Here is a 17,272-nt window from a genome sequence, read left to right as displayed (position 1 = left end):
TAATAAAGAAAATATTTCAAAGCCTTCAACCTTGCTGATCTTCTTAGGAAAATGCCGGAACCTTGTCATGCTCAGGAGATGACCCAGGACAAGTGTTCAGGTCAGTGGTCAGGCCAAATGTTTGGAGTCATTGATGCCAGGGGATGAACATAACAACCAGACATCTAGATAACAATGCCAGCCCTGGGATTTAACCCGGTACATTCCTTAGCCTTCAATAGATCTTGTCTTTATTCCTCTATGTATATCAAGGTCTATGTGAGTGTAACGCATCCAAGTACGTTTTACCTCCCGCTGAGATTCCAATACTTTGCTTTGTCAATGCCATCATCTGCTTTTTACTCCAGGAGGATGGCACTAACTTTGTTTAGGTATCAATCAGGATCAAAACTACTTCTTGAATGTTGGCTCAGAGGTGGCACGGTTTTATAAATCTTGGTATCCTTGCTTGTTCAGAAATTCCTGACACATATCAGCCGGTGCTGAAGCCAGTCACCTGGTGATTGGATACAAAGTTATTATGATGCAACCTGACCACTAAAAGAGTGAAGATTAAGGAAATGCTACCTTACTTCTGCAGCCAATTGATGGGAAAGTTTTGGGCCCATGGCTAAAGGATTCCATGTGGTTGACTGGTCGCAAGCAGCAAACCACACCACAGGTTATAAGATTTCCATGGTGCTGTGGGTCAAATCTCTAAACAGCAAATTGTCACCTTAGGGAACCTTGACGCAGTCTGCTGTAGTCGTATTTAAAAAATGGTTCCTGTACATTCTCATTCCCTTGAATGGGAGCGGATAAAACTGTGGTTGGGCACATGGCAGAATGCTGAGGCTCACCAGGAGTCTGGAATGGCCCTCACTGGACCGAAACTGCAAATTATTTATGCATTGGGGTATTATCAATATTAATGCACAGTATTTATATAGCGCTCACATATTACAGAGCACTTTACAAATTCCATAGTCCTGTCACTAGCTGTCCTGTCACTTATCATTACTAGGGATGAGCGGACACCTGGAAGTTCAGGTTCGCCGGGTTCGGCCAAACTTCGGGTTTGGCCAAGACGCCAAAACGCCGGGTTCAGCCAAAGTTCGGAACCCGAACTTGACCTGAACTTGACCCCGAATCCCATTGAAGTCAATGGGGACCCGAACTTTGGGGCACTAAAATGCCTGTAAAATATCCAGGCAGTACAGGTGATGAATGGGAACTTGTCCCTATTCATCACCTTCAGTGCCCTATATTCTTAGCTAGAAAAACTCTATCTAAGAATACATAGTATGGACATTGTAGTGGAACTGCAGAGGTAATCTGCCCGAACACTGAACTCGAACTCGAACCTGAACTGCCCGAACACTGAACTCGAACCTGAACTTTTCCGGAAAAGTTTGAGTTCGGGTCCGGGTACCAAAAAATGTAGAGTTCGGTACGGACCCAAACTTTACAGTTTGGGTTTCCTCAACACTAGTCATTACCACAGTCTAAGGTCAATTTTAGGGAGAATCCAATTGGCCTAACTGCATGTTTTTGGAATGTGAGAGGAAACCAGAGTAAAAAGAGGAAACCCACGCAAACCCAGGGGGAACCTGCAAACTCCATGCGGATAGTGTCCTGGCCAAGAATGGAACCTGGAACCCTGCGCTGCACAGCTCAGAGTGCTAACCTCACAATCATCACAGCCTCATTCATAAGACATTAACTACATCCTCAACAATACAGGACCAATAGTTCTGCATTTCAGCTATGGACACCGAATGCCTGGAAGTCAGGTGAGTGAGGAATTGTGTGCCACAGAAGCAAGGGATGATGCAGGCAAAGTCTCTGTTTACATCCACCTTAGGACTAGATGAACATTTATTACTTGTGGAAGGGAAGGGATCCTCTGCTAAAGGTTTTATTAAAATCTTGGCATTCAGCTTTAAAGGTATTACTGCATTGAACAGCTCTGGAATAAAAATGAATATTGCAGCAAAATTGTTTTACATTGTTGACCCTTTTACGCCATCATAATTTTGGTCGTATTTGCAGAAAGCTCACCCAAAAACAACCTCAATATTTAGGCTGATCTGGTATGGTATCTACATCATTAATCACCACAACATTGGACCTGATTTATTAAAACTCAGCAAGACTGGAGAAGATAGACTATCATGGGAGAACCTGGGTGACCCAGCATAACTGAAATAGATCTGGTCCGGGATCAAAAACATTTGCCAGCTAATAAAAAATTCCTAATAATTTAGAAATCCATTCTAGATGTGCTGGATCACCCAGATTCAACCCTTTACCAACCCTTACCTCCTCTTGTAGGCATCATGGGTGGAAGCTGAAACAAAGCAAGTATGTCAACTGCCCCGCCTTCTCCTATTTGGTAGGTTATTCAGTTTACTCCACTATATACAGTATACAGTATATTTATATATATATAATGACAGGGTCACTCGAAGATGTTCATTCCCCAAACTAGAGCTGAATAGGGCTTTTAAAGCTACAAGACCGGTCTTTGTTGCCAAAAGATTTCCGATAGCTTGGTGTACATTTTGCTATAATGCAAGTAGAAGCTTGTGTAAACAAAGCCTTGGAAAAAAATACAACACACAATATGGTACCCAAACACAATGCAAAAAAAAGCCATTAAAATGTCTGTGCTGAAAGGGAATAATAACTACGACTTGTTTCCCATTCCTTTTCGGCTGCAGAATAATTACAATATGAGGGACCTTGGGGCCCTAAAGTACTAATTCCACAGTCATAATACAAGTTCTTTCTTTTCAAGGAAAAACATTCAAAAGCATTACTGCCGAGGACATATTTACAAATATTTGGAGTTTATTGGGACAGCAATGAATGAGGAATGTCTTCTGATCCCCATAGCAAAGAAACTACATTTTTTATAGGTGTTTCGAGTCTGTACAACGCCTTTCTAGTTACATACCAGGATGTCCTATTATGTCTTTTACTACAGATTCTTGTTCTAAGTTCAAACAGGTCCGAAATTTTATAAATGAAAATAAAGCAAAACAAGAAACTCAAAAAATTTGTAAAATAGGTCAGAAAAATTAAACAGTTACATACAGAAGAGCAAAACAACATTTATAGATATTAACATTTTATGAATAGAGAGATGGATTGATAAATTCTGTATAATGATATGGAGGATGTAACTGGGGAATAACAGGGCACAGAGAGTGGAAGCAATATGGCCTTGTAAACCCCTATCTGTATATATATATCATATATAGCTTGGGATGGTCACTTGGGACTCAGCTTTTTGAGGTTCATCTTGGAATATCAGAGTTTCAATCCATTAGGATGATAGATAGATAGATAGATAGATAGATAGATAGATAGATAGATAGATAGATAGATAGGGTGTTGGGTCTCAGGTTGGAATCTCAGCCAGGACACTGCATGGAGTTTGCAGTTTCTCCCTGTGTTTGCATGGGTTTCCTCTATGATTTCCTCCCACATTTCAAAAACAGGCAGTTAGGTTAATTGGCTTTCCCCAAAAATTGACCTTAGACTGTGTTAAAGACATATAACTATGCAAGGAACCTTAGATTGTGAGCCCCTTTGAGGAACAGCTAGGGATATCACCATGGATTAAGCTCTGCGTAATATGTTGGCGCTATAAAAATACCGTATATATAATAATAAATAGGGCTGGACCCCATGAGTAGAAATGATATAAACTTCAAAGTGGAAAATAACCCTATAGCACTGAGTGTGACCCCCTGGGACCCAGCCTTCCAGTTTATAATTTAGATAGCATATTGGCTATATAGATAATTAAGATGGAACATGAATATTCAAATATTAACAATACTTTTTAAATTAAATTGTCATCAGAAAAATATTCCTATTTTATACTCTGACCACTGGATGGCATTGTGCCCACATGTAAAGTGTATTACAAACTTGCTGTCTCACAGTTGGTAACATAAGGACACAGCATCATCTACTGGTGGCCAAAAATAATTCAGAAAAGGTGATTAAGAACAAGAAGCCTATTATAAACAACTCAAAAGGATAAAATACTTTAATCTGTAAAAAGGAAAAAATTAAACAGACTGATACTCATGATTTTAAATTGTTTCCGCGTTAAATACATTTTTTAAAGACCACACACTTTGGATATGTTCTCATTAGTTGTAGTGGCATTTATTTAAATTACTATTTTTAATGTTAACAATGACAGAAACATTTTGGGCTCCATTTATAAAAACAGGGAATCAGAAATTCCCTTAAACATTCCCCTAGTGGAAATCTTTCAGGTCCATGTGTTTTAAAGGCAGTAACTGATTCCCACCAGGCAACATTTGAGGGAATATCAGATTCCCTGTTGTATACCTAGAGCTCTTTTTGTCCTATGTTTATACTGGAGGCATTATATTTTTCCTCTTTCCTTGGTTTTACCTTGGTTTGTATTTGGTTTGGTTTATATTTGAGTATATACAGTAATTGAAAACATGGCTATTGTGAGGACATGGCTAATAACTATAACTGTATTATTAGTCACTTACACAATAAATTATAAAGAATCAGAAATTGTAGTTGTGTCTGCACTGACCTGTGTTTTACATTTTAATTTATATTTTAAAAGAAATCCAATAAAAATAGATGTTACAGCATTCTTCTACAGAGCAAAAAGCAAGTCAGGACATTAAATATAAAATCCAATAAATTCTATGCCAAAGGTACAAAAATACAGTAAATGTACCCACTTGTCAAGTCTCCGATCTCTCGTTCCCTCTCCCTTTCTTCCCACCTCAGATTCCTGAGTATTCGGCTCCAGCTCATGTGTGGAGCTAAAGCCTCACCCAGACCCAGATGTTTTATCTTATGGCTACCTGGATTTATCAGGCTGTATTTAGTCTGGATCTCAATGTAGAATAAAAGCAAAGTTTACTTCCCTGAATCTAGCTCTTGAGTGCTCAGAGATCTATTCTACATGGTCCTTCAGGTTCCCAAGATTCACATATAATAGAATGGAAAATAGTTTACTGAAATTAAGGAGCGGAAGCAAGAATAAGGATTCAGGTTTTTGTCTTGATACATAGAGCCTGATTTATTAAAGCTCTCCAAGGCAGGAGAAGATACACTTTTATCAGAGAAGCTAGCAAACCTGAAATTGATCTGGTCCAGGATTCAAAACATTTGCATAGCAAATGACTTTGAGGAAATCGATTTAAGGCTTGCTGGATCACCCAGCTTCACTGATAAAAGAGCTTTAATAAATCAGGCCAATTGTATTTGGCTATTCATCTTATAGCTCTCTCTGACCTTCTGGACTGACAAAAGAGTTTCCCACACTCAAATACAAAATATAGAAAACTTCTATAAAAAGTCTAACTCCTATGTTATTTAAAACTGATATATAACCTAAATTATTGTACCACATATCAATAATAATAAGATTTAACAAGTCATTAATGGTGGCTCTTTGGTCTGTTCGGAAACCAGCACACTGGGGAATATCAATCACCTAAATTTTTGCTGGGCTCAATGGTTCCTGGGTTGACCCTCATCATTCCATCGTCACTACAGGACAGAGTAGAGTTGTAGGGTCGGCAGTGAACCAGTAAGTGTAATGGGGAAACAGAAGATCGACATTCCCAGAAGTGTTGGTTTATTAACAGACTTCAGGGGAAGTAATTCCTCTACATCAGTGCTGCATCTGGAAAGTCACTTAAAGAATCAGTCCATCCATCTCATAGAGAATTTTGGTGCTTAAAAGGAGTGTTTGTTGGCTCTTCACCCCCTCCCATCCCTATGTGCAGCCTTAAAGGATAACTTAAAGCGGACCTAAACTAAACTTGTTACCTTACATAAAAGGGTAGACAATCCTTTTATATAAGGTAAAAAATACCTTCTTTTTTGGGATTTAAAACCATTTAAAAAAAGGGGGAAAAACCTTCCCCCTTCTGTCTTGATCACTGCAGCGTCATGCATCCCAGGAGGCTTCTGGATGCCCCTTCTGCACATGCCCGATCTTGCAGTGAAATCAGCACTCTTTTTCTCTCTTCTACCTCAACCGTCCTTGCGCCTGCACTGTGTGGGTCCTTTTAAGACCCTTTGGAATGATTACTTTCTAAATTAAATGCAAGTTTTCCTTGAGCAGAGAAAGCATATTTCACCCACATATGGATGTCTATTCTCAAACACATCGTAATCTGATCGGTTTAGCTTGTTGTATTATTGGGATGTACCACATTTAAGCACCACTCCTCAGTGTCACCATGCAAAAAGGCATCTCCTGACCATTGTTTAAACTGTTGAATATTATTTGATACTCTCCAGACTCTCATAATACTAATGTTCAACAGCCTTTTGTTGAGGATTGATTGAAAAAGAGATGCATAGATAAGGTATAATGCTACCCTTGTTTTGCTTGAGTATTGACTGACACTGAACACTAAACGTTCTGTCAAACAACTGGTATAAGCATTACAGGTTTTGGCAGTGGTCATGTTTTTTACATTCATATGATGACGCTGAAGGTTTTACCAGGTAATTAATATGAGCAGTTCAGGATATTGAATTGATGGTTGACATGTCATTGGTACCATATCCATACTAATCCTTAAAACCTTACCTGAAAAAGCATATACCATCATACCATATGTTCATTCTTAAACACATACTAATTTGATCCACAAACAGAATATACGCTGGGTCCCGACATTGTTAAAATGACCCATTTTTTTATTTTTTTTTTATTATTTTTTGAGTTCCCTCGGGGGTGTCTTTCTTATCCCCATTGAAAGTTGTAACACTCATATCCACTCCCCACAGCTGGACATTAATTTGTTCAACTGACCACATTTGGTTTTGTCTAGGTAAGTAAGTGTTTATACACACCCACTTCAGATTTCTCTTTCTTCTCTATTTCCTGATTCCCATAGGGGATTGGTTAAACACTGACTTGTCAACCTATCTATGATAGAAACTAAATTTTTATTCTAATATTAGCAGTGTACAGTTTCTTGTTCTTTTTTTAAAGGAGATCTAATTCTTGTTTTTGTGGCTTTCACAGTGGTCCGTCTCACCAATTTGAATCCCTACACATACCCAACAAACACAAGCAGGTCATGGAAATTTCTTTCCCTAAATGCCAAAAGCCTTAATACACCCGAAAAAAAGATCTTCAATTTTGCGTATGGTTAGTAGTTACAAGTCTCAGATAGTATTCCTCCAAGAGACTCACTTTAAAAACCAAAGTATTCAGAAATTACCTTCTAACAACTACCCAACGGCATACCACGCAACCAGCCCTATTTCAAAATCCAAAGGTGTTTCCATTTTATTCTTCAAGCAAGTGCATTTTGAGTTGGAAGAGCAGATCCTGGACCCTAAGGGCTTTTGTTTTTAGGGGTAATCTTGATCATAGGCCAGTTACTCTTGCTAACATCTATAGCACTAATGTATCTCAAGCACGATTTTTCCCACAAATTTCAAGAATTTTACAAGGCTTTGCTAAAGGCATGCTTATACTAGGTGGTGATTTTATGTTCCTATTAACCCACTGCTGGACTCTTCTACCGGTAGTGCGACTTTAATTTTTAAAGCACTCCATTCCATCAAAGCTTCCCTTTCTGACCTCATGTTACACGACACATGGCGTACACTCTATCCAAATACTAAAGATTATACATTCTTCTTCCATCCCCATAATTGATACTCACGCTTGGATTTTTTTTTCATATCTCAGAGAGATCCTACTGAGCTCTCCAAAGCGTCTATGGAAACAATAACCATTTCTGACCATGCGCCAATTACATTCACCTGTCTACCGGAAGGTTCACATCTTCACATCTGTCTACGGGAAGGTTCCCCGAGACAAACATTCTGGAGACTTAACCCATCCCTGCTGGGTGATATTGCAGTAACGAGTGATGTTAAGGCAAAACTAGAAGAATATTTTGCACTTAATGCTAACCCTAACACATTACATGGGCAGCCCACAAAAGTGTAATTAGAGGTACTTTTTTGAAATGGATGACGAAATTTAAAAAAATTAAACAACAAGATATTTCTTCACTGATGAACAAAATTCAGAATCTAGAGTTAGTTCATAAACGTACACAGGCAGAAAAACTCTAACAGAACTAACAGATTTGAGACAAAAGCTGAAAGAGTTATGTTTTGCACAAGTTAAACGCATACGCGTTTACGATAATGCATACGCACTATCCTCAAAGTTCTTTTACAAACTTGCTAATAAAAGTGGTAGATACTTACCTGGAGCTCTGAAAGTGAAACAGGCCCGGAACAATTTAGCGCAAATGAGAGATAAACATGGTCAAGTACACCTAAAATCAGATGAGATAGCCAAACAATTCCAAGCATTTTCCACACAACTCTACAACATAAAACCTCCCTAACAACCTGAGGGGAACTGATTGACAGGCAGATAGCCATACATACCTTTTTAGCTAAGTATAGCTGAAACAAAATATCAGCTGAAAATGCAGAATTACTAGCAAGACCAATATCAGACTTGGAATTTAATGTACAGCGCTGAGTAATATGTTGGCGCTATAGGGATCTTGTTTAATAATAATAATAATAATAACAGACCTTAAAGCAATTGAAACCAGGCAAAATCCCAGGTCCAGATGGTTTGACTACTCAATAATATAAAGCCTTTGTTCCCATTCTAGCTCCCCATTTTCTAGCTGTATTTAATTCATTCAAGAATGACAAAACACCACTCCCAGAATTTCTAGAAGCCCACATTACAGTAATACATAAAGAAGGCAAAGATGGGTCCTCCTGTAGTAACTATAGGCCAATATCATTGCTGAATGTTGACTTAAAGATTTTTGCGAAGATTGTGGCTAACCGATTTATTACACTCATTCCATCACTGATAAATTTAGATCAAGTTGGATTCATCCCCGGTAGGGAGTCTGGAGACAATACCATCAAAGCTCTTAATCTGGCACAATGGGTTTAGAAATCAAACCATCAATGCTTATCTACGGATGCTGAAAAAGCATTCAATAGGTTGGCATAGGATTATATGGCGGATGTCTTGGACTCCATAGGAATTCTCCCCAAAATGCATGCCCAAATACTTTCAATATACTCTAAACCTTCAGCAAAGGTCAGAATAAATGGCCTTCTTTCGACATCTGTTTCGATTAACAACAGCACCAGACAGGGTTGCCCACTGTCGACCTTGATTTTTGTCTTAGTGTTGAAACCCTTTTTATATCAAATTGGAGAGAATAATGAGATCTCAGGCTTGTGCATAGGTAACAAAGAATATAAACTAAGTGCATTCGCAGATGATATTCTTCTTAGACTTACTCATCCTATGTCCTCCATTCCTGCACTACTTAATACAACAGAATCATTCCAATACATTTCCTATTTTACAATCAATTTCTCACAATCCTCCAATCTTAATATTTCCCTGTCTTCACATGAAGTGAGAGAATGTCAAGCAAAGTTCCCATTAAAGTAGCAAAAGAAATCTTTAACTTATCTAGGCATACAGCTGGCCTCATCATTTTCAGAATTGTACAATTTAAATTTTGTATCACTCCTTTCAAAATTGTCAACAGATCTGAAAAACTGGGACAAATCAGCCTTTTCCTGGTTTGGAAGAGCATCAATTGTGAAAATGAACGTCCTACCAAGAATTCTGTATGTGATGCAAACAATCCTGATCTTTCTGCCTGACTCCTTTATCAAGTCTATATTTTGATGTTTTAGAACATTCCTCTGGGGACAGAAACCACCTAGGATAACATTTCGCCTCCTTGCAACACCAAAGAACAGGGGAGGTTAAGGCTTATCAGATATCAGGAAATACTATTGGGCTTGTCACCTTGCCAGAATTGTTGACTGGTGTGCAAACTCCCAAACTAAGGACTGGGTAATTTAGAACAGAGTTACTCCACGATACCACTGAACTCGATCCCATGGATTCAGACCCAGAGCTCCTGCCCCATCCTTTTATTGGAGCTTCGCTAAGGGTATTTATGCTGATGACTCATAGATTTAAAATATCGTCCTCTCACCCCAATATGGTCCAACCCTATATTCCCACCAGGCCTCTCGAACGAGTTTCCTAAATCATGGTGGGATGGAAACTAGTGGCAGGCGTTTTTTTTTTTTTGTCAGGGGCAGTTTCAAAGACAAACAAGCACTGCTAGCCGAGAATGAAGACAAATTATTATCGTGGAGGTCCTATTTCCAATTAAGACATTTCCTCAACACTTTAGACAAGAATAGATTATGCTCCAGACAAACAACTATGTTTGAAAAGCTGTGCCAATCCACTGGTCCAATAAGGTATACAATATCACTGATATACAATCTACTTTCAGACACCCCGGCGGATTGTTTTCATTTGCAGTGGGAGTTAGATCTGGGGATGGAATTTTCAGATGAAGAATGGGAAAATATCAACATGATTACGAGCAAAGGTTCAAAACATGTAAACATACCAGAAAATAACTTTAAATTTGCACAAGATGGAACAGAGTGCCTCTAGACTTATATAAAATAAACCCTCAAAATGCTGGAGATGTAAATCTGCTGAAGGCTCTTTTTTCCACATGTGGTGGAACTGCCCAATTATTCAACCTTTTTGGGATGAAGTTATCAATTTTTTACCGAAAATTGCAAGGGAACATGATATTACAACCTCAGCGCAAATTCTCCTACACCACACTTACAACACACCACAACAATATAAAAAAAAAACTTCTATTCCATGTTTTGAATGCCACCAAAATTAATCCTGAGACTATGGAAATCAATGTCTAGACCAACCTTACGTGAATGGTTTGCTCAAATTGATCGTATTTTAGAAATGGAGGAAATGATTCATGCATCCCGGTATGCTATAACAAAATATTATACCACCTGGGCCTCATGGTGGAACTTTTATGACTCCCAAGAACGTAAAAATGTGTACAACGATACATCATAAGGAGTCTGTCCTTCTGAAAGATACAAATATTTTCTTTTGCACAATATCCCCTACATTTTTCTGTCTTTCTTCTTTCTGTCTTTCTCTATCCAAGAAATAGATCATCTCTTAACCAATTTACTTCTTTATTGTTGTTTACCCTTTATAAGGTGGCTGTTCATGCAGTTTTTTTACATGTTTATTTTGGTATTTTGCATGAATAAACTTGTTGAAATTTGAAAATGTATTATAAATATGAACAGACGTATGTTTATCCATTGTAATTGTATTTGACAATATGTACGTATTTGTTGCAAATGTAACATACTGTACACTGTTATTTGCTATTTCAATAAAGCTTTATATTGGAAAAAAATGCAAGTTTTCAAGCTACTCTTACACCTATAATATAATAGCTCCTTATCTCAACATATCATTATGATCACTGTGCTACTCCTATAAATATCACTATTTACCCATTTTTATTATCATGAGTAGTAATTGTATGATACCTTTATTCAGAAAAATATACACTCCCTGTCTTATATCACTATCTCCCTAAATATTAAGATTAAGTGATCTACTACCAAAAGTAAGTGAAATATTTATTTATTAATTTATGTTTCTCACCTTTCTTCATAAAATTGTAACATTTAAGCAAAACAGACATGTACCATCTGCTTCAAAATACTTAATGAAGGCAGACATACAAACAATTTGAACTAATTATATGTAACAGACACTGTCTAATTCATTTGTAAGTCACTTTTATTATATTATACATAATCCACACTTGAGTACCCAAGTTATATGTACACACCTAATACCTATATTTATTTAATTAATACAACAAATATTATATATGTGATATAGATATAAATACATGAAACATGTTTGTATACATATGTTCTTCTTGTAATCAATCGAAATGATGTAATTGCTATTTATACTACTGGAATTATATTCCTTATGTAATGGGAATATTCTTTTTCTGTCTGTTAGAGTCCCCTGAGGAAGCCAATTGGCGAAATGCGTCGGGATTGAAGACATTGTTTTATTATATGATCACAAAAACCCAGAATCTTGTTTACGATAATTTCTGTACCTTAATATTATATTATATCTTTACTGGCAATCTATTGACTTTGCGATAACTATTCATGTCTCCAGCAAGTGTTATAGCCCTATTTTTGAAGTAAATACACTTAATTATTTTGCCAAAAAAAAACCCTTTCTGTCCTTATATTTTTTGAATCAATATTTCGATTTAACTGGGTTGGCAGAAAGCACTAAAGGAAAGATTGAACCCTTCATCTTCTCTTAATTTATTAATGTGCCTAAATTAGCTTGTGAGTTTATTTGCTTTATATTCTGGTGAACTTTTTTTTTGAGATGTTTCCATTTGGGAAGAATGCATTGGAGTCAATAGGTAAGGTAAAATGAAAGTGGGTTGTAGGATGCATGGATGCAATTGGCATTTAATGGTTGCTGAAGTCCCTTGTTTTTGTTGGAAAAATGTCTTCTTCATTTGTCTAAGTACTTTGCATTCCTTGCATAGAAAGAAAAGAACCTGAAGATAAAAAATCACAATGGAAAATGTAAAGCAGCAGTACAGAAATAAAAACCAAATACACAACAAATGAAGATCACTAACAAGATTATCATTGATGTCCCACAAAAAACCTTTTGAACAATATTAATGATGTTGATAATAATAACAATGATAGTAATATTATTATTATTAATAATAATAATAATAATAATAATAATAATAGTATTATTATTATTATTATTATTATTAATAAAGAATGTAATGATTTTTTTCCCAGCAGCTAAAAGCAAAATTTGAATAACCACTTTGGTGAAATTTTGTGTTGCCACAATTTCCCTCTAAATCAGCCCTCTCATCTCTCATTTTGATGTTTCTTTGATTGCATAGAGGATCTACAATGAACGACACATTGCTCCCATGTGATGGCTCCATTTGTAACATTTTAATTAAACTTTGCAGATATTTTGGATGAACTCCAAAGAGGTGAAAAGATAAGAAGTCACCTGTGCCAGGCTGAGCAGATCATTGGAAGAGCTCAAACAAAACTTGGTGGAAGAAAACAACAAACCATGGAAAGAGCCAAAAATGGCCTGGCAATACTCAATGTAACAGAATGTTTAAAAATTATATTCAAAAATTGATTGAAAGTCTTCTGGGTTTCCAGAAACAGCACAGGGCAATAGTGGACTTGACATTCCAGCTTTGCAATAATTATTGGATCACATGGAAGTACAACAAGCTCATGTCAACCTTTCTATAATAGGATGTTTAAAATCTGAGTGAATTTGCATTTGGGGAAAAAAAGATGAGGAGTGCAGGGAGAACGTCCTTTCCTTTGGACGCTTGTTTTTTCATTACTTTATTTCTTTGTGCAGTTCAAATAATTAGGCTGAAAATGTTTGCAGTTAATTTATCGTGGCACTAAAATGGTGTTTGGTTTTAGGTTCATAGCACTGTCTACTATTAATCTTTTCCCGTTTGTAATAACCTTTTAGGTATTTGGTACAGCAGCTGGGTAGGAATAGGAGCTGTCTGTCTTTCTCTCCATCCATTTATCCATAATATTCATATTATATCCATACTATTATTCACATATCTGTCTGCCATCTGCATATATTGTTAAGTTTGCAGTGTACACTGGTTTTATTTTATTACTGTAAAAGAATACACGCCTAGTGAAAATAGAAAAAAAGGAAAAGGAAGGACTGGTATGGGAGATCATTAAGTCACTGAAATATAATTCCCTTCTGTGGTCCTGGAGCAGCAGGCTGTGCATTGCACAATTCTTCTCCTTCCTCACTTACTCCAGCCTTACTCTCTGTCCCTATAGCAACTCTAAGGATGAAATCTGTATTGCAAGAAACAGGAATTCAAGATGTAAGCAAAATGTTAACATTTTATGGTATTTTTTTTATTTCATATTATTTGCCTTAAAGACTTACTTTCTTTTTTCTTTCTATTAAGGCAGAACTATCAAAACCCAAAAAGTGGAGTTCCAAAAAATGTGCGATTTTGGCAATATCTGCCTGCGTCATTGTGGTTCTGTCGCTAACGCTGCTTCTCTTTGTGAAAGGTTTTTGGAAACAGGTTCCAGAGAAGGTAAGTGTCACCTTTTGTAGCAATTTAGCCTTTGAATACTTGTTTTGTTTAATCTCAATAAGATCATAGAGATGACATCATATTATTGGACTGCATACTGGGTCAGGGTTCTTTTTTTTTTTGGAACATTCACCAACATCTTTGAGTTTTGATAATAGGGCATAAGCAATTGGTTTGCAAGCCTACAAAGAACGGAGCCAATTGTCATGGTTCCAAAATATCAGAACATAGGTAGAATGTTTTGGTTGTAGCTTGCTTACATCATCAAACTTACTTCAGGTCCATGAAGTTGGTACAGACCTTCAATCCAGTAGGTAATTCCATGTGTTCAATTGTATTTCTCTGGCATGGGGTAGCAATTAATGTAAAGTTTCCCTAGAGTTTCTACTAAAGTTTCTTTAAACCCAAAACTTTTTTTTTTCATTTTGGATAGAAAAATGAAAGGTTAACAATCTTTGCCAGGTTTTATTGCTTCTGGGGAGATTCAACCTCTCTATGTGTTCTCTTGTCCATTGTCCATTGTGGTCCATTGTCTTGTCCATTGTCCATTGTGAAGGAAAATCAAAAATAGTTGAGTTGCCAACTATCTCCAATGGAGATACCACAGAGTGTCTGCAAAAGGATTCCCCTCACTTTGGAGTGATTACTTATAATATTCTGTGGTGTCTATGAGATTGAAACTGAAGGGAGATTTCCCCAATGGGAAACAGGTGTTTAAAGCTTTCCTTGTGTATCCAAAAAAACAAAGATTTGAATTCCAATATGATTTACTAGCATGTATACGTTTTTTAATTTATATATTATTTATACATTTATTTAATATTATCTATATTTGTAAATGTTTTTACAGAAGATTCACCCAACTTTATCCAAACTTTAAACAAATTTTCACAGTAGATTAAATTACAAAAATATATTAACGTAATTCCCATGTTTTCATAATGAAGCAAATGTAGAAAAGTGTAAAATATGGGTAAAATGTGTTTGAAACTTGTATATTTTATTTATGAAATTTGTATATTTTATCTACTTAATTATTTAAGCTATAATAAAAGTATTTAATTAAGATTATATTCACCATTGGCAGGTAAAAACAAACAACCAAAATTTAAAGAAATCTCCCCAAAATGTGCCAAAAAGATGTTTTTAGGATTGGTTTTTACTCCTAAAATAAATCAGAATAAGACTCTGATAATTCCAATTCACATACCAGTTCTTAGTACATGCAATCTTTTTTTTACCTGGTTCCATTATTTCCCCATGGTAAACATCTCCATAATGGAAGAAGTTTGTCCTAACACTGCAAACTTTATTCATGATAAATAGAATATTCACAACTAAATCATATTTTGGAACTCGTGAATGATCATTAGTGGGGTACATGTAAATAGAATATTCATTTAATATATTGTAGCTTCTTAATAAGAGTTGTGCCATTTTTTCTCCCCCAGATTTTTCTCCGTTCCTAAATATTTCAGTTTCCACAGTCCTTAAATTTAAAATTGAGAATCTCATAAATGAAAGAGCAGCTTCAAAATACAAGGAAAAAAAATAAAAAGCCTACACAGTTTTCTAGTGTGGGCACGTCCCTCGCCTCTCCAAGAGCTCCACAGACAGGTCAGATTACCTACTGACAGAGAGACGATCAAGTACTTTTCCAGATACTCCAATTGTTCTGCCAGGGGTTCGTGGAAAATAAACAGTGCCACGTAGGAATGTGGGCCAAATACCAGCAACTCCTTCTTGACATTCTTAGCTCACTGAAATAAAAAAAAAATACTTGCTGAAGATGAATTATTTTGGCACTGTGATGAGAAATAAAGAAGCATTTATAGCTGATTACACACATGTTTTAAATTATTTCGGTAGCCACTAGAATAAATTTATCACTACAACACGAGCCAGGTTTTAAGGATTTTTCAAAATTTGTTTTGCCGGATCATGCAAAACCACATTGGGTGAAGACATTTGTACAGTGCCAGATAGTAGCAGGACTGTGTGTATCCATTGGATCTGTTGGATATGTCCTCATTTTGCTTTCTATGATGGGATATCCTTCCTGTCTATGGTATGTAATACATAAATTGATAAGTGTTAGTGATAGGATATTCAACCCATTAAAAGTGCAATATAGGACTTTTAGCCCTACTTATTTTCCCCACCTAGAAAAGAATTTATTCTTATATTAACTGTGTATGATAAGATTTATCCCCAATTGTGTGTGCAGATATGTGATACATTTTGCCTTTACCCTACTGATGGGTAGAATATGCACCAAATCCTTTCCCAATGGTATGTGATAGGGCATTGTAAATCGTGTATGATAGCATAAAAGCGTACAATATTTGTGTGTGAAAGGTTATGCCCCCAGTGTCTGTATGGCATCAGACATCTCCACCCCATAAATGTGTCCAATAATATATACTCTCTGTCAACTGTACATGTTGACATATGTCCCTCTATCAACTGTGTGGTACCGTATATGCCCCCCAGGGAACAAGGGTACTTCTGTACTGGGCTCTGATCAAAAGCAATGCTGGAACTTTTAGACATGGGAGAGGGGTGCCCAGGAAGTTTACCTAGTATGAGGCCCAGAAATTTCTGACAGTGGTCTTAATCAACTATATGAAATTAAACATGCCCAACTCTTGACTCTTTGAATATGTCCCTTATCAACTATATGGTATATTGTATCAACTACCAAATTGGATATGCCCACTTCCAACTGTATCTAACAGGACATGCCCCCAGTTAATGGTCTTGCATTGAATATCCCCCACCCCATCAACTGTGTCAAATACGGTATACTGTTTGTCAGTGTTGTGTTAGGATATGCTCTCCCAATATCGGCACACTATAGAAAACACCACTCTATCAACTGTACAAGATTGGAATGCTTATTTCCTAACTATGTGTGTTAAGAAAGAAATGTCAATTGTATGCCATGAGATATGCCCCTTATCTACTGTACCAGATTGGGCATGCTCTACTTTCAACTGTGTGCAATGCAATATGCCCCCCTCCAATTGTGTGTGACAAGATATAGCGATCCCATCAACTGTGTGTGATAGGGTATGCTGGTGCCCTTGTCTATTCTTTGGTAGTATAAGTTACCCTATCATCTGTGTGTAGTGGGATATTCTCATCCATCAACTGCGTGTAATAGGATATTCTCATCTATCAACTGTGTG

At 36.7% G+C, this 17,272-nt stretch overlaps 1 protein-coding gene across 1 annotated transcript in view; it reads left to right on the top strand.

Annotated features, from left to right (window-relative positions):
• The first annotated feature begins 13,751 nt into the window (after window positions 1–13,751).
• Window positions 13,752–17,272, top strand: part of TNMD (tenomodulin) — a 58,229-nt gene continuing 54,708 nt past the window's right edge. Inside the window, exons 1-2 of the mRNA XM_072430316.1 lie at window positions 13,752–13,859; window positions 13,947–14,081. Of these exons, the coding sequence (XP_072286417.1) occupies window positions 13,824–13,859; window positions 13,947–14,081 (171 nt within the window). The 5' untranslated portion in view covers window positions 13,752–13,823. The remainder of the gene's footprint in view (window positions 13,860–13,946; window positions 14,082–17,272) is intronic.

This window comes from Pyxicephalus adspersus, chromosome Z, assembly GCF_032062135.1.
Source record: "Pyxicephalus adspersus chromosome Z, UCB_Pads_2.0, whole genome shotgun sequence".
Classification (NCBI taxonomy): Eukaryota; Metazoa; Chordata; class Amphibia; order Anura; family Pyxicephalidae; genus Pyxicephalus; species Pyxicephalus adspersus.
The sequence above is the reverse complement of the archived record's forward strand: the minus strand, read 5'-3'. Positions and strand labels throughout refer to the sequence as shown.